This window comes from Mauremys reevesii, linkage group 2 (genome assembly GCF_016161935.1).
Source record: "Mauremys reevesii isolate NIE-2019 linkage group 2, ASM1616193v1, whole genome shotgun sequence".
Taxonomy (NCBI): Eukaryota; Metazoa; Chordata; order Testudines; family Geoemydidae; genus Mauremys; species Mauremys reevesii.
The window spans coordinates 36,057,993-36,078,844 of record NC_052624.1 but is presented as its reverse complement, the minus strand read 5'-3'; the positions used below and the strand labels follow the sequence as shown (position 1 = coordinate 36,078,844).

At 43.8% G+C, this 20,852-nt stretch overlaps 1 protein-coding gene across 7 annotated transcripts in view; it reads right to left on the bottom strand.

The window, feature by feature from the left end:
• The window catches only part of PIP4K2A (phosphatidylinositol-5-phosphate 4-kinase type 2 alpha), a 194,382-nt gene extending 176,414 nt beyond the window's left edge, over nt 1-17,968 (bottom strand). For 3 of the 7 annotated variants that reach the window (XM_039523543.1, XM_039523544.1, XM_039523545.1), the window contains exon 1: nt 8,213-8,570. Coding sequence is in view for 3 of the 7 variants with exons in the window: in XM_039523540.1 (XP_039379474.1) it covers nt 8,213-8,353 (141 nt within the window). In the remaining 4 variants the exon portion in view is untranslated. Of the gene's footprint in view, nt 1-8,212; nt 8,585-17,949 lie in introns of those variants that run through there. The other 4 variants (XM_039523547.1, XM_039523540.1, XM_039523541.1 and 1 more) reach the window with 4 other exon arrangements.
• Nucleotides 17,969-20,852: the final 2,884 nt, after the last annotated feature.

The window sequence follows — 20,852 nt, the reverse complement described above, 5'->3', positions numbered from 1 at the left end:
TGTAATGGTTGCTTTGTTAGAGCGGGGCATCTAAAAGTACATGATTGGTTTAGAAAGAAGCCAGAGTACAAAGCAAAAGCAGGTTGCAATAAGAATTAAAAAGTTAATATAAGGCACTAAATTCACACACATTAGTTTTTCCCCTTAGAGACCGTAGGCAACCCTTAAAAGCCAGGAGAAAGTCTAAATTTCTATAATTGTGTGGCTAAGTCCTTCAGGACCAGTAATGTATATAGCTTTATTTATAACAATCTTTCCACAACTTCCCCATTAACCACTCTGGAAACATCTCTCTTGACAATTTTACCCCTAGCCTGCAAGTAACTCTTGCTGGTAAACAAAATATAGATTCATCTAACATTAAAAGAGCAAGCATATAGTAGCTCTACGCATCAGTAGCCTGTGGGACTCAGTCCCACAAGATATTAGAGGCCAAAAGGATAACAGGATTAGACACTTGTATGGAAAGTGAGAAAAGCCAGTTATATAGGATTTAAGAGACACCCAAATGAATAGGAGGGATATAACCCCTTCTGCCTCAGAGTACAAGACAGCCTCTTACTGATGGACCTTCAAAAGTTTCTTCCTCTGGGCTGTTAATCCTGTACCATGCCACTTTGGGTCTTCTTCTACCTTCTCTACAGCATCTGGTATTGCCCTCTATCAGAGAGTGGATTACAAAACTAGATGAACCACTAGCATGAACCTATAAGACAATTCCTATGTTCCTTATTTACTTGTTTGCTCTGCTAAATCCTGCCTCTCCCTGTGAAGGTTAATAAGTCTGTTCAATTTAGAAAATTGTTCTCTATTTCCTATGTCAAGTGGAAAAAGATCAGCCCTTGCAACATCCTAGTTCATAAACTCATAAATTACTAGAGGCTGAAACAGCTTTCCAACTGATCTACTTTAAGACTGATTTTGCTAGCTCTTCCTGTTTCACACTCACCGTGCATCTTAATCTGTGTGTGTTATCAAAGATGTATTTGGATTTTAAGGAGATTATTAACTGCACAACATTTTTGCAACAAGAAAATCATGTATGCGTGGTCCTCCTTTCATTAACTTATGTTGGGTATCCTTTACTGAATTATCAATCCCGTCCTATTCTTTCAGAAGTTTCTATTACCTTTTACACAGCAGAAGTCAAGTTTCCAGGTCTGTATTTTCCTGGTTTCCCCCCAGGACGTAAGAGCCGAACACTCTCCAAGTCTCTTGTGGTGCCTAGAGCATGATGAACTAGGTTTCCAGTAAAGGCTTTCCTGTTTCCTTTGCTATTTTCTTCAGTATTCTAGGATTTAGTGCATCTGGGCATGATGCCCAGTTGACTTTTTTTTATAGCTCTAATTGCTTTATTAGCTGCTTTATTACCTACACCCGCTGGTGTAATCAACCACATTTTATTTCCTCCTGTCTCCCCTTGGAAATTCTCCTCCTAGTGTCTTCTAATGTCTGCTTCTTTCAAAAATAGTACAGACTTTATTCAAGTCTATCAATATATTTTGAATTCGCATCCAGTCCTTCAGCTTCTAGTCTTGCCATTTCCTTCTCTTGAGAAAGCTACTATTTTGACAACTGCAACAGCATTCATCGCTGCTATGAATAATAGCTACGCAGTTGCTAGTACAGTTGGTATGGCCGGGCCCCTCCCTCCTCTGAACAGATATTTCTTGAGTAATCTGTGGTGCAGACAGCTGATGCCACAAGACAAAATGCTGCAGCTTTAAATCATCAGGTGTTAAACAGGCTTCATTATTACTTTAAAAGTATAAGGAAAGGGGAAGAGGGATCTCTCTACTCAAAACTGGATACAAAAAAAAATCAGCTCAAGAAGTGAAGGGATCAGAAGCATAGCGAACCATGATAGCAGCTGTACTGCTCATCTCACATCTGTTCCTATAGGTTGTTTGGAATTGATTGTCAAGTGCTGCTACTATGTGTAGATGAGTCCTTTAAAACCCCATCTAACAAAGTCTTTATTCAAAGACTACAATTGAGTTTTAGTATTTTCTCAATCTTCCCATCATCCTTCCTGATATTGTAGATATCTAATAATCTCGTTTCTATGTTGTTTTCCTAATGCCTAGAAACCTAAAGAGGAGGAGGAAAGATTTTATGAAACAAACTGCAATTCACCTTATAAGCTTATTTACTCAAAATAAGGTATATATTCAACCAAAACAAGGAGCTTACAATTAAGTAACACCGCCACCGCACATTGCCTATATGCCAAGTGGTGCAAAGGAGTTATAATGCACCTCAGGATTTTCTGTCTGAAAAGAAAACTACAGATTGCTCCATCCAAGTTCTTAAACACTACAGTCAAGACAACAGACAAAAGTAGGGTAGCCAGCTGAAAAGTACCTGGGAGTGCTATCAGGCGTCACCAAATCCCAGCTGGCAAAAACAACCACCTAGTACAGCGGTTCTCAAATTGTGGGTCGGGACCCCAAAGTGGGTCACAACTGTTTTAATGGGGTTGACATGGCTGGCTTAGACTTACTGGGGCTGTCCGTTGAGCCTCAGCTTTGTTCCCCCCCGCCACCCGGAGTGGGCTCAGGTTTTGGTTCCCCCACACCTGGAGTGGGCTCGGGCTTCAGTCCCTCCCACCTGAGATCATGTAATAATTTTTGTCATCAGAAGGGGTCACGGTGCAATGAAGTTTGAGAACCTCTGTCCTAGAAGCTACCAGCCACCAGCATAAATTACAGTAGACACAGGGTCATTCTAACCTCATCCTGGCACCAAACCAACCCCCAGCAGCTCTGGGGGAAGATACAAAGGTGGCATACAATCACCTTGGCCCTCCACCCTTCTCTCCCATGCCAAGGATAGAGCCCTATTTGTTTTAATAGCATAACCAAAGTCATCTTTGCCATTTTCAAATGTCCAACTCCAACAGATAAGGTTACTCCTAAATTATGCACATGTGGATACATGAAACATGGGACTTAAGTTATCATTGAGGCTACCATGATTGTGACGTCAAAAATCTCTCACCTGGAGTATCAAACTCCATGTTTTACTCTTCTACTTCAATGGGCCAAGTTTCATTCAATAGCATATTTAATCTACAATATTCCAAATAAATCAGTTTTGGCATTTTGAAATGAGCACAAGTGCTCTCTTTCTTGCTACTTGAGTATTCTGGACAATGTTTACATGAACTTTAGAAAAATTGTTTACATTACTTCAATATATTCAACTGCTAGTTTCCCATCACATCCTTCAAGTACAGGCATGTTGAGTCAAATTCAGTCTCTAGTCAGGCATCTGCACTATTGAGTAGCAACTTTCATATTTACTGTGATTAGAATGGAAGAACCACCTACTGAATTCACCTATAAAGACCAAAACAGATGTTTTAACCAGCTTTTAAAAAATAATAATAATAAAAAGATCAGGTGATATTTGCCTACCTTCCAGAAGCTCCCCCTCCTTAACAATTCATATCTACATCAAGTAGCGCTGCTTATCTCGCCAGTCACCAACAACTACCTATTCTTTCCCTCTAGGCTTCTAGAGGGTTCTAGAACTCTTTTCTAATAGGCACCAGAACCTGAGTACTCTCATAATTTCCCTTTTTACTTTAGATCAATTTTCATTTACAGATTCAGATTAAACCTTGATGTTTCCAGCATCAGGAGATTTTCAGAACATATTGTGGTTTTACCAGTTCAAAATGACAAAAGACCAAAAAAAAAAAAAAAAAAAAGGCAAGCACAGATCCAGGGAAAAAGAAAATCCTGCTTAATTTCAACCCTCCCCCCACCCAAGGGAATGGGAATTCACAACTATACCTTAGTAAGGCACTTTGAACCTTGTTAATAATTAGAACTCATCACTATGCACTAGTAGTATTTCAGAGCGTTTCTTATAACACCCCCCGCCCAGTTCACACTACCCTCACTGAAACTGATTTCATTCGATGTACTCCACATTGTCAACTTCCTTCCCCTTTCAGTTTTTTCTTGTCTCATTTATATTTCAAATACAGGATACAGTGATATGCTTCACATATTCTCTCCTTTCTTTTTGTCTTCTATTATACTTTCTGTATTGCAGAATCTCAAAATCTGGCATTATTCCTTTCCTTGTTGGTTGATGTACATATTTAGTATTAGAAAGCAGATCTAAAACAGACTGCCAACACTTACTGTCAGTCTTATTTCCTCTAATTAATGTAATCTATTCTGTGTCTGGTTAATTAGTCTCATTAATATCACTATGGACTTCACATTCTTTTAAATATTTTTATATCAGCACTCATTTAATAATCAAAGTCTTTCGTGGTTTCCAGTTTATTCTGTTATTAACTGACTCTGAAGTATCTCCAACCTCTGTCCTTGATGAATCCAGATATTCCCCCCGTTTCTTTCAGATCTCTTATGAGCTGCCAACTTGTCATAATCTTGGCACTGTAGTACAATTGCTGAAAGCTACTTTGTTACTTTTCAGTTGCAGGATAAACCTCAAAGTTCCCCTCATCAGATGTCCTTTTGCTTCAATACTATCCAAGATGAGAAGTCATTTAAAAATTCTTCCTTCTCCATTGACATAAAATGCAACAGGCTAGTGTGGATATAAATTCATTTTATTCGCTCTAATCTTTATAAGTTTATCCTTTTGTGACCAAATAATGGGAATATTTGTATATTTGTATTTGAATATTCATGCTCAGAACCACTTCCTGTCAACAAAGAATCACACACTTCTCACATGAAACTCACTGACCATTTTAAGTAATTTTACTGCTAAAACACCAATATTTCACTTGAGCCCTAGTTAAGTTTTTAGTTAGTTATTTTCATCTCAAAGTGTAGGGAACAATATGTAACACTGTATCATCTTGTCCAGAATGCCTCATACACCGAAAAATAATTTTCACAATGGAAGGAAGCTTCTCATCTTTTCTGCATTTCATACAATAGTTCCATATTATGCTCTAAAGTCTTGCATCATACATACCAGATTTGTCTTACATGTTCTATAACTTCACAGAAATTTGCTTCTCATCACTAGAGGCACAGTTCCCTATATGCCACCTCACTCTTGTATCTAGCCAACTGACAGCACCTCTGCTCTCCGGTCTCTTCAGAGCACATGAAACAAAGGACACAGCTAGGAAGTGAACTGTCCATGCCCACACAGTCACAGTATTCATTCTACTGTGCACCTTAATGTTCAAGTTATTTGTTATTTTCATCTCAAAGTGTAGGAAACAATATGTAACACTGTATCATCTTGTCCAGAATGCTTCATACACAGAAAAATAATTTTCACAATGGAAGGAAGCTTCTCATCTTTTCTGCATTTCATACAATAGTACTGGGGAGCAGTAGAGAAGAGACATCGAATGTGGAGAACCTGACAAGACTGCAGCAGGGGAGAAAGGATTCAACCTGATTTCCCCAATGTTGCACCTTAGAAAGAAAAATGACACAGGTGGTGAATGAGAAACCGCAAGAAGGAGAGGCGTTTCCCCCCCTCCCTGCCTCCCTCCCCCCAGAAAGAAAAGAGGCAATGAACAGAATGAGAAAGATTTGTGGGACAGAATTAATTTTAGAGATATGAAAGAAATGGAGAAAGAAAGGAAATTAGCAAGATTTACTTACCCATAAGTTATTTGCACTTAGATTTTACTATATTTCCATAACATAGGCAAAAGCTTTAAGCTTGAAGGAAACATAATTCAAACTGCTCTATAACAGCATTTGATATGTCTCATATGTGAAGTTGTCTTGTTTGCTACTTACTTTACTATTAGAGTGGGGGTGGGACACACATTTTGGTCTTTTCTGCCAGGACTAGTAATAGTAACAAAAGGTAACAGATACTTGCTCCTCCCTTACCTGTCCAATATACAGGATGCCACCAAATACAATTGTCCCTCGGGAGATCAGCAATCTATTTTGAGATCTGCCACCAATTTCTTCTGTTATCTTAAGCAAGTCACATAGCCTTTGTAAGTTAGTTACTTTAACTGTCTCCATGGAGATAATGAAGCTTGCCCACCATTGTAAAGAAATCTGAACCTACAGATTTTCTTTAAAAAAAAAATCATCAAGTTTGTCAAGCCTGTTAAACGGTGTATGATCCAATGATTAGATTGTTGACTGAGGACTATAGGTTTGGGATGAGGCTATTGACCTTTTCATAATTTTCTTTAAAAATCCTTTTGTTTAACTTTACAAAAAAAGCAGGAGGGGTTGGGTGTCATGGCAAGGAGAGTCTGAGGCTATGGCTACACTTAAACTTCAAAGCGCTGCCGCGGCGCTGCAAATTTGTAAGTGTAGCCAAGCCCTGACTTTTGGTACACCTCTACCCCGATATAACGCTGTCCTCAGGAGCCAAAAAGTCTTACCGCATTATAGGTGAAACTGCGTTATATCGAACTCGCTTTGATCTGCCAGAGTGCGTAGCCCCGCCCCCGGAGCACTGCTTTACCGCGTTATATCCGAATTTGTGTTATATTGGGTCACGTTATATCGGGGTAGAAGTGTAGTAAGACTGCCTTTATTGTTGTATGGAAATGTCTGCTTTTATCCAGTGATCTCAAGCTACATCTCCTATTAACTAGTTGCAAGAATACCAAAGTATCAATTGTGTGTGACTCCATTAATAGAGAATATCATGTTTGACAGTATAGAGCTACCACTACCGATAAAAAACTAACGTAAGAGATCAAAAAGCTTTTTACTTTACTCCCCAATGTCTGGATTTAGGTGATCTTTAGACTCTACATCATTAGCCTTCTGCATTAGCTATTTAAAGATGCAAAGCTGTGTCCTGAGTCACATAATGCCCCATGCATGTGACACCTTCATTATTAGCCTCACAATCTTAAACACTCACAAGCCAGTTAGTTTTTATGTATCTGGCTACATTAAATTCCTTGACAGCATGTAGTTATAACAGCATATCACTAGAAGAGTATGACACTTGGCAAATGTTGCCATTTGGCAGTTTTACCATCTCAAGAGCACACAAAAAACCTTCTCAACCCCAAAACACAAATGTTTGCTTAAACTGTTTTTGAGGTACCATAACTCAAGAAGTTAAAAGCGTATAATTGCTTTTATTACCATAGTACATCCAATATGCCCACTTCTTAAGAGCTGATCTTGTTGGGAAGATAGAACAGCCCAAATCATAATGAGAAATATTGTGACTTAATGGACACCTCTGTAATGTATTTTACCTACTGCTTAATACATTGCATCACTGATCAATAGGACACACACTACCCCAGGCACTCAAGATCAGCTATGTAGTCACCTTTCTTTATCTGGAGAAAGGTTTAATGCAGACATTAGACCCCAGTAGTCTCACGTTTTAACAATCGTCACAGTTACACAATGGGGAAGGGGTGGGAAGGTGAGACGTGTACATAACACACATACACACACCCAGCCACTGAAGACCTCAAAGCCATGAGAGGCGAAATAGTTTTCTCCCACAGATCAGGGACAATATGCATGTAGACATGCAAACTTTTATGGCTCTGCCCAGACCCGGTGATCATGTCTCAGCTTTTCCTCCTCCTCCTCCTCCATATAATCAGATTAACACCGCACGGGTTCCGCTCCACAAGCCGCTATCGCTGATTCAGAGACAGGGCACTGCAGCACTGCAAGCCGGCGGCGCTTCCCCGACTTCCCCAGCTCGCTCTCTGGCTCAGACACTAACACCCGAGCTTTCGAGGCGGGGGAGGGAGGCTGCACTGGCTGCGGCTAGCGAGCCTCCTTCGCCCCCTCCCCTTTACAGCAGCCGCTTCTCCGCTGCTGCCGCCGCCGCCTGACACTCACCGCGGCTCCGCGAACCGCATCCGTCCCCAGCAGCGGCGGCGGCGAAGCCAGCGGACTGGCAGCAGAGCCCGAGCCGATCCCGCCACCGCGCTGCCCTGCGCCACGGCCGGTCACGGCAACTGCTGCGAGCCAGCAGCCCCAGGGCGAGCGGCGCAGCCCGGCCACGAGAACGGCCCCGGCAGCTCCGTGACGCCCGGAGCTCCCCGCCAGCCCGGCACGGGGCGCCGCACACCCGCTGTCACCCGCGGCGTCGCGTCCCGCGGGGACCCCCGAGAGGCGCCCCCCACGCAGGCGGGGGATGGATGCCCCGGTCCCCGGCTGCCTGGGCGGGCAGGGGGCTGCGGAGGGGGCGAGCGCTGGGGGAGCCCGGCGCCGGGCGGGAGGCCGGGGAGCCCCGCACTTACCGAGTGGTTGACCCCCCACATGAGGACGCTGAGCAGCGGGTCGCTGGCCCGGAACAGCTTCACTTTTTGCGCCACGAAGTGCTTCTTCTTGGTCTTGGTCTTACTCGCCATAACGGACACGATGTTGCCGGGGGCCGCCATGGCGCAGCCGGCGGGAGGGGGCGGCTCAGCGCCCCGGGCCCGAGCGGAGGCGAGGCGGCTGGCGCTGCACGGGGGTGGCGGGCTGCCTGCCGCGGGATGCCAGGCGCATCCTGGCCTGGCCGCCTGCGCCGCTCGCTGAAAGGGCCCCGCCTCCTCCCCGGGGCTTCCTCCGCCTGCCGCGCTCTGCGTCAGGCCGCCCCGCCCCTGGGCGGGAAGGGCTCCGGGGAGAGCGTGAGAGTCGGCTCCCTTGTTACCAATACGCATGCCCGAGAGAGCCGAGCATGCGCACTGGCAGCAACGAAGCCTCTCCGCCTTCGCTGTGCCCTCAGGGTCCGCTCCTGAGCAGAGCGGGGCGGGGGCGGTAACATGGGGGTAAGTGGGCGGCGGAGGGAAAACCCCGTTTAATACAAGGCGGGAAGGGAAAGGCTGCGGGAAGCCAGCTGCCGTCCCTGGGCGGAGCGGGGCCCGCTGTCTGCATGGCTCGGGGGGCGTGCGTGGAGCCAGCCAGCCTGGTGACGACTCGCCCCGGCACCTGCCTGAGCTCGGCGAGCCCGCGGAGCGCGAGCTTGTCACCGCACCGCGCTCCCCAGCGCCTCCACCCTCCTGGTGGCCTCTGGAGCGGGCATCAACCCCGGGCGAGCGGTACAGCGGTCACCCGCTGCCCTGAGACACCTGGGCGTGACACACACGGCTGCTGGCACCCAGTCCCGCCAGCCCCAGGCTTTCAGTCACAGTGCGCTGCCCTTACTGGCAGTCAGCCCCATGGGGCTTCTTTTCTCTGAAGATCCATCATCTCTCTGGTGCCTAGTCTAAAGATCCGTCCTGTGGGAACATCAGTTTGCCTTGTCTGTGTTAAAAAAGGGTATTTCCCTGTAATATATATTCTATATTGCTGACAGGTGAGCATTGCCTAGATACTGGTGGTCTGTGCCTCTTCCAGGACACTAATGTTGGTGCGCCTGTCTTCCCATTTGATCTTCAGAATTTTAGGAAGGCAGCGTTGATGGTGCCTCTCAAGGACTTTCAAGTGGTGTCTATAGGTTGTCTGTCCGCAATTCCACTGGACTGGTCATGTTGTCCAGATGCCAGACCATCGCCTCCCAAAACAGGTCCTTTTCTCTCAGCTGAAAGAAGGGTACTGTAATGTGAGTGGACAATGGAAGCGTTATAAGGACTTACTGAAGGACAACCTAAAAAAGTAATATTGACATTGACACTTGGGAGACACTTGCCCAGGATCGCTTAAAATGGAGTGAAGTCCTGTGTGATGGTCCCCTGCATTTTGAACTTGCTTGCCAACGAGCTGAAGAGGACAAGAGGTGCAGAAGGAAGGAGAGACTGGCTTCCAGTCATGGTCAACAACCTCCTGCTGAGCCTGAAAACATTTGCCCTCATTGCAATAGAACTTGTGGTTCAAGGATTGGCCTTATTAGCCACCTCCGGATGCATAACTCCCATGGAAGATGATCATACTCAGTAACGAGTGATCACCCATCATCATATTCTATAATCTGTTTTTAAATATTTTGAACTATTCTGTTCTATAATATTTCCGTTCTGAAATCACCCCTGGCCTAAGCAGCAAGAAAATACCAGGTTACAAAATACTTCATAACCATGCCCGTGCATCCACACATACGCGCTGCCATTGACAAACTGACATCTTCACAAGGCACTTCCTTCAGTCTTAGACTTGACTGATAAAAAAAATACTATCTACATCCCATACAGCTCCCTCACTAATTACAACTCCAGTGAGCGTTCACATTCCACATACTTGTACAGCTTAAGCATGCACTGTTAATGTATTTATGGTGGAGGTATCCACCACCTTCTGAACTGCACATATTGATCTGGAATGTTGCAGATCTCGCTTTGTTTATGGGCTGATAACTTAGCAAAAAGACCAGATTTACATGGAAGCTCAAATCTAGAGGAATTTGCATACACAACCACCAATTGTTGAGTCTCTCACCCTCTCCAATTCCCTTTAACTTTCATCTTTTATATGAAAGTTTAACCAAGATGAAAGCCGGATAACTCAGTGGTGCTTATTCTCCATCCCACTTGCATCCAAACAGGTGTTAGAATTTATTCTGTGTTCTAATCTTTGCAGTTTCTGGTAGAAGAGAAGGTGGGATGGAAGGAGGAAGAGCACGGGCTTCACAGCTCATTCTCCACAGTTCTTTCTTAAATTATAAAGTTATGTAGGAGTGTATGGAGAGGTGTTCTGACTGTTTCCTTTTTGTTCCTAAAACAAGAGTCACAAAAAAAAAACAAGTTCCTGAAGTTGCTATTGCAGACACGGAAGCTGCTGTGTGTTCAGCACTTTTGGGGAAAAAAAGCAGATCACTTACTTAGGTGCCTAAAAATAAAGTTAGAGCCAGTTTTTAAAAGAGCTCAGCACCCAGCGGCTATTCTATACTCTGTAGGTTCTGATACTACACCCCATATCTTCATTCCCATCGGTCCCTCTATCACTATTCCTTAGCCCTTCATTAGCCTCATTAAAGACCGAGGCAACTCTCTTTCCTTATGCCCAGCTGACCAGCTGACCATGCTGGCTCCATGTACTAGATGCACTCCTGCCTGGAGTAAACAAGAGATATTGGATCTCCTGGACCTACAGAGGGAAGAGGCTGTCCAGGCACAGCTACGGACCAGTTGCAGAAATGTGAACATCTACAAAAAGATTCTACAGGGGATGCAGGCAAAGGGGTATGACAGGGATCAGCAGCAGTACTGCATGAAAGCAAAGGAACTGTGGCAGGCATATCACAAGGCCAGGGAGGCCAACTCTCATTCTGGTGCTGAGCCATAGACCTGCCACTTTTACAACAAGCTGTATGCCATACTTGGTGGAGATCCCACCAGCACCCCACAGATCACCATGCATACCTTAGAGGAGCCCGAGACAGAGAGGCATGCCGTGAACAATAAGAAGGAGGAGAGATGTGGCATGGAGGAACCGATCAGGACTCCACTGCAGTCTAGCCTGTCCTTCCTGCCAAACCCAATGAAAGGGAAGGAACCTCGGATAAGCCTGTGCATGCATTTTCCTTTACAATGTTTACATATGAAGATGGCACCTGGCCTATACCCAAATTAACAAGACTCAGGTATCCAACTTTTCATTGTTTTACTTGTATGAGAAGAGGTAGTTGTACCATAAACAGAGATAGAGTTATCTGCTTTTCATTTCCCTGTAGGGTTAGGTAGGGAGTGGAGAGAATGCAGAGCAGTTTGTTTATCGTATTCAGGGATGTCCCTTGTATCCTACTGAGAGATTTTGATGAAATTTTCCTGGAGATACTCTGTAGTCCTCTCCCAAAGGTTCCTAAGGCAGGCTGCCTTATTTCTTCCTCTGTGATAGGACACTTTCCAACAACGCTTCGCAATGAGGTTGGCCAACTTGGCTGGCACCATTGCAGTAAACAGGTTAGCAGCATACGAGCCCAGGCATCTTGGGGACACCAGCAGCAGCTGTGGTCTCTGTACCTTTGTTATCCTCAGGAATGAGTTATCGGCTAAAATCACCATTGCCTGTGGAAAACAGTGCCAATATTCATACCTTATACTCATACCTATGGAAATAGGGACTAAAATTTTATTGTTTTATGCAACTGAAAATCTAATGCCCTCTTCCTCTCCTACCCCCGCTAGCCCTGCTGCCTCTTGCAGGCCTTACTCACCATATCTGGGCCTGGAGAACTGTGCAGATTCACTCCAAAGCTGAAGTATCAATAAGCATGTCTTACATTTTTTATAGGAATAAGGGAAGGCCCTTTTTAAACTTATCTTTCACTTTCCATTGTGGCTGTAAATCCAATCATACATCTGTCTGTTTTATCTGTAGCAGCTGCCCCTTCACACCCACAGAATCCCTGATCCTGAGGAGGAGGAGAAAGAAGCCCACTAGGGAGGACATGTTCAACGAGATCCTGCAGGCCAGTGTTGCATCAGATTGCGTACAAAGATCCTGGTGGTCCAACATGGCAGATGGCATGAAGTGGAACAGAAGAAAATGGAGACAGACCCAGGACTCCCACCAGGAGAGGAAGATGCATCAGGACATAATGGGATGTGTCAGGCAGCAAACACAGATGCTGCAGACTCTAGTTGACCTGCAGATCCAACAATCATGATCTTACCACCTTTGCAGTCTCTGGAGAACTCCATGGTGGCAGCTCCCTACATCCCCCAACATTCTACATGGACTCCTGGGCATCCTTACCTCTACCACTCCAAGTTGAAGTGTATGTGTAGCAAAAAAGGACCACATTCATTGAAATGGACAGAAATAGTTGCTGCCTTTCTAATTTTAAAGTTCCATTGCATTAATTTATGTTAGAAGTTTGTATTGTACTTTTTTATTTGCACATTGGTTTTGGTTAGCTTGATTTTTTTGCACTGCTTTTGTCACTCAATAAAATTCTATTTTTTAAAAGTATTTTAATCTTTATTAGTTCACCACACATACTGCAGAATGTACAGCAATACTTAAATACACTCAGTTGTTGTAAGTGTACAGCACCACAGAACTCAGATTCAAGAAAACACCTCATATGTGTAAATGTACAGCAAGCGCTGCATAATTCATAGGTTTATTAAAAACAGTGTTATATGTATAAATGTACACCGAGCACTAAACAGTTCTTAACAGCACCCAAATATTCAGGGCCAGAGCACAGTCCAGAACAGCACATTAATGTGGCTGACCATTAAAGTGCTTTTTAAAGCCTCTCTCAACCGCATAGTTCCACACTGAGATCTTGTAATGGCCTTTGTGTCTGGCTGTACAAATTCAGCAGACAGCTGCTCTATCTCTACCCTCCACCCCAGGAGCAACTTTTTTCCCTTTTGCCTCACAGATACTATGCAGGACACAGCAGGCAGTTATAACCCTTTGTATATTTTTCTCACTGAGCTCTAATCTGGTGAGTAAACACCACCAACCTCCCTTCATTCTACCAAAAGCACATTTATCTGTCTTTCTGCACCTGCTGAGCTGGTAGTTGAATCAGTCCTTAGTGCTGTCAGTGTGGTCAGCATATGGCTTCTTGAGCCAGGGGAACAAGAGGTAGGCAGGAGCTCCAGGATCATTATTGGTATTTCAACATCACCAATGATAATCTGCTGGTTGGGAAAGAATGTCCCTGCATGCAGTTTTTTTGAACAGTCCTATGTTCTTAAAGATGCAAGCATCATGCACTTTCCCTGACCAGCCCACACTGATATTGGTGAAGCATCCCCAGTGATCTGCCAATGCTTGCATAACCATAGAAAAGTAGCCCTTTCTTTTGGTGTACTCTGTGGCAAGGAGGGCTGGTTCTAAAATAGGGATATGAGTGCTAACGCCACACTGCAGCTTAGGAACCCCATTGCTGCAAATCCATCCACTATGTCCTGCTCATTGCCAGGAGTCACAGTTCTGTATACCAGGACATAATTAATGGCCCTAAACACTTGCATGACAATGCCCCTCCCCACCCATGGGCTTTCCAATTGCAAAATGATTTCCCACTGACAGGTAGGAATCCGGCATTGCAAGCTACCAGAGTGCGATCCCCACTCACTGCTCAGTTGTCAATACAGCTCCCATTCTAGTGTCCCTGCACACGAGGGCTGAGGTGAGCTTGGCACACAGATCCAAAAATCTGGCCTTTTGAATCTGAAAGTTCTGCAACCACTGTTCATTGTCCCAAACCTGCATGTGATCCCACCAGTCAGTGCTCATTTCCTTGGCCCAGAAGGAATTCTCTGCTATCTGCAGCTGCTCCATGAACACCACCAATAACCTTGAATTGTTTTTTGTTATGTCTTTTTAATAGTCTGTCATCAAAAAAAAATCATGTTTCCCACTATTGTGGTTCTTCCTGTGGGTCTGAAAATACTGGAGGATTGTTTGGACTGTATTTGCAATGTTCATTAAAATAGTGCAGAGCTGTGCAGGCTCCATGCTATGGTCAAAGATTGTGGACACCAAGGAGGGCTGCACAGGTTTGTGGGATTTAAAATAAAGGCAAGAAAATTTATGGGATATGGATGGCATTATGGGCTGCAGAAAGTTTCACTCTGGGAACGTGACCCCTAGCTTCCAGAGATTCCTAGGCAAGTCATTTCTATCCCACAACACATTGTGAAACCTTCCCAGAAGGCACTGTGCCATACGGCAGCACGCAGCACACTGGGATGCCTACCTATGGTGTACAAAACTTTGCATTGACACAAGTACTCTTAGTTAATACGTGCAGCACCGATGCAAGCAGCAAGCTATGCACAAATGGCAGATATAACAACTTCAACGGCTTTACACCGACATTACTCTCATTGACAAAAGTGCCTTCCAATACTGCATTAAGCAATGTGACTAATATCTGCCACATGAGTCATCCTCTCCCCAGCAGAAGTGTGTGTAGTGGAATGTTAAAGTCACATAATACTACACACACACCCCTATACACTGATGATGGAGAACACAAGGTCAAAGAAATGTGCCTTGCACTTCGAGCAGAAGGTGGTGAGATTTGTGATGGTCCTTGCTTTCTGTGGGAGTTTGTTCCACAGTCTGGGACTAGTTCCCAAGAAAACTGTGTTTCCTGGACAGATGAGTTTTATCCTTATTGTAGAAAGTTCTCTTGTCCAAAGGAACAGAGTTGTTAACCACAATCTTCATTTCCATTGTTTCTTTTAGATATCCTGGGCCCAGGCCATGGAACACCTTGAAGATAACGACCAAGACCTTGAACTTGATTCAAAATTCTATAGCAAGCCAGTGTAGAGAGTGGAGGACAGGTTTTCTGTGTTTGCAGTAGCCTTTGTTGCTGAGGAGACACACTGCAGTATTCTGTACCAGTCGGAGTTTCCTAAGCACTGAAGCCTTCATGGCCACGTATATTGCATTGCTATAGTCCAGATAAGAGGTGATAAAGGTATAACTGAGGCCATATTTTGTCAGGATGGGCTAGCTAACAGGAGATGGCAGAAAGTCTTACTTATGGATGCTGCTGGGTGACAGCTTAGTGTTAGCAAGGAATCCAGGAGCACTCCTAAGCTATGGACTGAATTGACCTGTTGCGGGTGTGTACCTTCAACTGTGCCATGGCTGCAAACTCTTCAGAATGCTTTCCTATGCCCACCAGCATATGCTCTGTCCTGCTCAGCTTCAACCAGTTCTTTAGACATGAACTGATCTCCTCCAAGCACTGGGTCGTCTTGGTAGTGGTGAGGTCATACGTGGTGAAGGATCTAGTAGCTGCATGGAGATGTACAATAGGACCAAGGAGAGAACTGATCCTTTTTGGACTCCATGAGTGATCAGTTTAGTGGCAGAGGTAGCTTCCCATTGCTACTTGTTGGATGCATCCCTTCAGTAAGGACTCAAAGCACTCAGGTGAGATAGCAGCATCTTATGGTCAACAGAGTCAAATGCTGCAGAAAGGTCCAGGAGAATATGAATGGATGTCTGCCCTCTATCCATTGATAGCAGACCATCAGTGCCACTAAAGTAGTTTCAGTTCCTTGTCTTGTCCTGAATCCAGATTGTACTTGGTCTTGTACAGGATGGGATTGTAGTTGGCCTTTGGCTAGCTTCTCTTTGAGCTTGCTAAGGAGCTGATGGTTTGACATGGGCAGTAGCTGGCTGGAACCAATGTATCCATGATGGGGTTTTTTCATGTTGGTCATACAATTATGTGTTTGAAGGAGGAAGATAAGATTCCTCCCTTGAAGGAGGCATTGGCTGATTTCATCATGTGTGGCACCAATTGTCCATGATTCTTTCACAGACCAGGAAGGGCATGGATCAGATTCAAAAGTCCTGGGTTGAGACTCCTTTAGGGTTCTCTTACAGTCCAGAATTTCATGTTGAGTGAATATACTGAACTCTTGGAATGCATGTTATTGATTGCTGGGTGCAGTTGGAGTGGATCCAGGTTGTTTGAGAAGCCTTCCCAAATGTGCATTTTCTTTTCAGTGAAGTAGGATGATAGTTCTTTGCAGCTGTTAGTAGTTGGTTCTGATGCAGACTGTAGACACTCAGGATTAGTGTAATGGTTTACCACCCTGGATAGCTCTTTGGGATGGGTTTTGAGAGCTTCAATGGAGGCTGAAAGGAAGATTATCTTGGCCTGTAATACAGCCTCAGCATAGGCTTGGAAGAATTCATTGTGTTTCATCCTGTCTGTATCAGTCTTTGTTTCACTCTTCATCTGGCACAAGATATTCTCAATCGGTGCTTCTGGGCAGTTGTCTCTTCTCCTCACCAATACTGTACTAATGACTGGCTGTCTCTGACTAACTTCAATAGTGGTTAGAGCAGATTGAAACAGGAGGAGGGCTGTCATCTCACCAGCCAAAGAGAAGCTGATATTAACCATGGCCTGCTAACCAGCTTTTAAACATGACTTGTTCCTAGTGACATTAGTTGCTAAGTTATGTTTAGCATCACAGTGGAGCATGTTAGAATGTTTTCTAACATGGTATTTTCCCAATATGCATATGGTCTAAGACAAGGTTTATTTGTCAATAAGGACAATTGTGATGGGTGAGTTAAGGACTCTATCTTGAAGAAGGGGGAAATCATAGAGCTCTTAAGTGACTTAAGTAATTCTTTGCTTGGCTACTGGAAGGTGATAATTCCCTTTAAGACTTGCAATTATCTTCTGCAGCTGCAAAGCACAGAAAGCCCACAGAGTTTCCCTGGGCCAACTTCAGCTGGAGCATGCTTATAAATTGTTCCATTTCTTTATAAATTGGTCTGAGCACATGTCACTTTTAGCCAAGCTGGGATACTTTAAAGCTCGACTATAGTTCTAGAATCTCTCACATTATCATAAGGTGAAAACAAACTGTATATTAATTGTCTTCATTTTCCTTTCTTTAGAAACCTACAAGCGTGTGAAACAATTCAATATTTTAAAGAAAACTGCTTTAACAGAATAAGACGAGATGTTTTGAAAACAGGGCGTCTCTGTTCCCTTCACCTAATGAATACAAAGAGAGAGGTGATCACTTTACTTTTAGGAATGGCAGATACAAAATTTATATAGTCGGTAATAATTTCCATATAAGTTTACAAGCATAAGCATTTTACTTATCCTAGCATCTTTCTCAGATATGTTTTTAAAGTTCCTGAATTCCCAGTATCCTACAGCATTGGAAGAAATTTCAAATGGCCCTGGAACATGGATAAGCATAATTTCAAAGACCAATGACTTAGATAGCAAAATTAATATTTTCTGAAGATATAGACATATTAAAAACTGATTTATAAAAAAAATGTATTAATAACTCTATAAGCATATATGACTCTGATGCTTCAACTTGAGCACTGCCAGTTTTCTTTTCTTCTCCAGCAGGAAAACCAATCTGCTACTATGAAGCCAGGAACAAGAATGCCAGCTACCACTATGGGTTAGGGTCACAGTCGCTTTAAATTATATTAAAAACAAAAAATAGAAAATCCATTCCACTCCCAGCCTTGGAAAAATAACAGTGATGGGGCAGTTCTCTTGGCTATAATCATAAATGTAATAGAACACAGGGCAGCTTCTTTCCATTTACTTCAACTAACAAGCAAATAAAAACAGTCTTACTGTGGTCACCCTCTGGCTGTAGTATAGGCCTCCTTAGTTCAAGCAGGAAGTTAATTTCCCTAGTTACTCCTTTCCCCTAGTCAGGATGAAGCTAGAAAGCAGCTAGCTAATTCCCTCTGGGGCCTTCTGCTTCCTTTTTATGACTTCCTCCACTTAGGCAGCACAGCTGTCAGTTCCAGCTCCTAGAAGTTTAATAAGCCACAACTGCCCATCTTGCAGCTTGTGCAATCTAAAAGGGCTAACCTCCTACTTTCTGCCCAGTGAAGTGATTAACCCCTTCTGGGTTCACAAGGAGTAGAGCCCAAACCCACAAGCCTTCCATGTGTAGAACTCATAGAGTAGCCAGTGGGTCTGCAAAGTACAGCTTTGCGGTGTTTAATGGGCCATGGAATGGCTACGCAGTTACTACATATCTTTGCTCCAGGTTGAAGGGTGGAAAAGTCACCTCACCCAGTTCATGCCTGTGTTTCCCGTGAAAAGCCTGTTTACTCATGCTTTGTGCACAGGATGAGTAGTTAGCCTCAAATTAATGTGTGATATCAACCTATATACATTGCTAGATATTTGTTTTTAGCAATGTCTCCTGGGAAATGGATCTAAATTGGAATATTACACTAGAAACATGGAGAAGTTTATTTTTTAAATTTTAATTAAGGCAAAGTTACAATAAAACATTAACTTACAATATCGTACATTATTTATTTAGGATCTGGTTAATATTCAAAGAATCTGGCTAAAGATTCTGGCTTGCTGGCAGGGGAGTCCTTCTCTAAGTTTGCTAGAAAGAGTGACCAAATATCTATCCTCCATTTCTGGTGTTTTTTGTCGTGTATGTACTTGGTTAGAAAGCTTTTCTAGTACAAGGACAGTCCATATTTTACTACACCACAATTCCATAGGAGGAGGGAGTTACATACTTTGAATAACATCCAATACAATGTCTAGCTGCTAACCATAAAAAAAATTGTTGTTATGTTTAAAATTTAGATCCATTCAGTAAGCAGGTATGGGGAGCTATAGGAATAAGAATTTTGCATCTCAAGAAGGAGGTTGTCTATAATTCATCTTTGTTTTTATCCTTCAGTCTTGAGGATGTTTTCATCCACACCACTTTTCTTCATCATGTAATTCATGTCATATCATTGAATTACCTGGTTTTTAATTACTTTTGTGCTTGTCCAGAAGTTTGTTTCTGTTAGAAAGACGTTCTTTTTCCTATGTCAAAAATATTTAGGAGGATAGTCTCTTAAATCTGGTTTTAGCAACCTTTGAAACATACAGAGATAAGCATTTTGATAAACAGATTGAGAAATAAAATGCATTATTAACTTAGCCTGGGGAGATGCGCCCATCCCCTGGTCCCAACCAAGAGCCCACACCCCCAACCGGAGCCCTCAGCCCCTGCACCCCAACCCTCTGACTCAACCATGAGCCCCTCAACCCTGGTCCCACCCTAGAGCCCGCACCCCCAGCTGGAGCCCTCACCCCCCCTCACTCCAACCCCATGCCCCAGCCCTGAGCCCCTCCATACTCCGAACTCCTCATCCCCACCCCATGAATTTTGTTATGTGCACCAATATGGAGGTGATATGTCACACATCACCTCCATATTGGTGCTCATTAAATTCATTCACACATGGGTGGGAAAAATTAGAGGGAACACTAGTCCTGACTTGAAAGAGGATTGTGGGGGAGTCACAAGGTTATCGTAGGAGGGTTGCAGTATTGCCACTCTTACTTCTGCGCTGCCGCTGACAGCAGTGCTGCCTTCAGAGCTGGGCTACCAGAAAGTGGTGGCTGCTGGCTGGGCGCCCAGTTCTGAAGACAGCACTGCCGCCAGCAGCCATGCAGAAGTAAGGATGGCATGGTATGGTATTGCCACCCTTACTTCTGCACTATTGCCTTCAAAGCTGGGCAGCCAGAGAGTGGCAGTTGCTGGCCAAGGGCCCAGCTCTGAAGACAGAAGTGCAAAAGTAAGGGTAGCAATACCATACTATGCCATCCTTACTTCTGCATGGCTGCTGGTGACGGCACCGCCTTCAGAGCTGGGCACCCGGCCAGCAGCTACTGCTCTCTGGCCACCCAGCTCTGAAAGCAGCACAGAAGCAAGGGTGGCAATACTGTGATCCCCTTACAATAACCTTGCAACTCCCCTGCCTCCTCTTTTTGGGTTTGGGAAACATTGGTCTCCCGCATGAAATCTGTATAGTATAGGGTAAAAGTACACAAAAGACCAGATTTCACAGGGAGAGACCAGATTTCATGGTCTGTGAGGCATTTTTCATGGCCGTGAATTTGGTAGGGCCCTAGTAATGAACCATTTTCTTCAGAGAAGTGTCAAAAACAATCAGTGAGAAAAGGACTCCTTAGGGAAACTGCTTAAGACCCACTCCTGAGATCCCATGTAATCTGTTGGAGGGAGGAAAAAACATTTATTAAATGCAAATAGTTATTGAGATAAAAATTGGACTAGGAAAGGAGAAACTTAATATAAAGAATACACAGCTTTTATTCAAAGTTACCCTAGATAAAAATAAAAATAATGTATTTTTATTGTATTTTGGCCCTGAATTGGGTTATTATCACATCAAAGGAGGAAAAGGACAATATTCAGGGATTTCTTAAACAGCCTTCCATGAACACATGCTGGTACTCTAGTTGATAATCTGACAGACTAGTAGTTTGGGAGAGACCTAGTAATATGTACAGTCTTCAAAGACTTCAGAGAAAAGGAAGCTGACATTGCTCCTTAAGAAAGGTAGAAGCAGGAATGATCTAATAGCCTGGATATAGCTAAGGGTAAAAAGGGTTCCTAACCCCTTCCCCAAAGGTGCTGTAAGAAAGCTGGCATAAGCCACTGTGGATGCTAATAGAACAAATGAGCTGAGGGTATGGGCTTATGC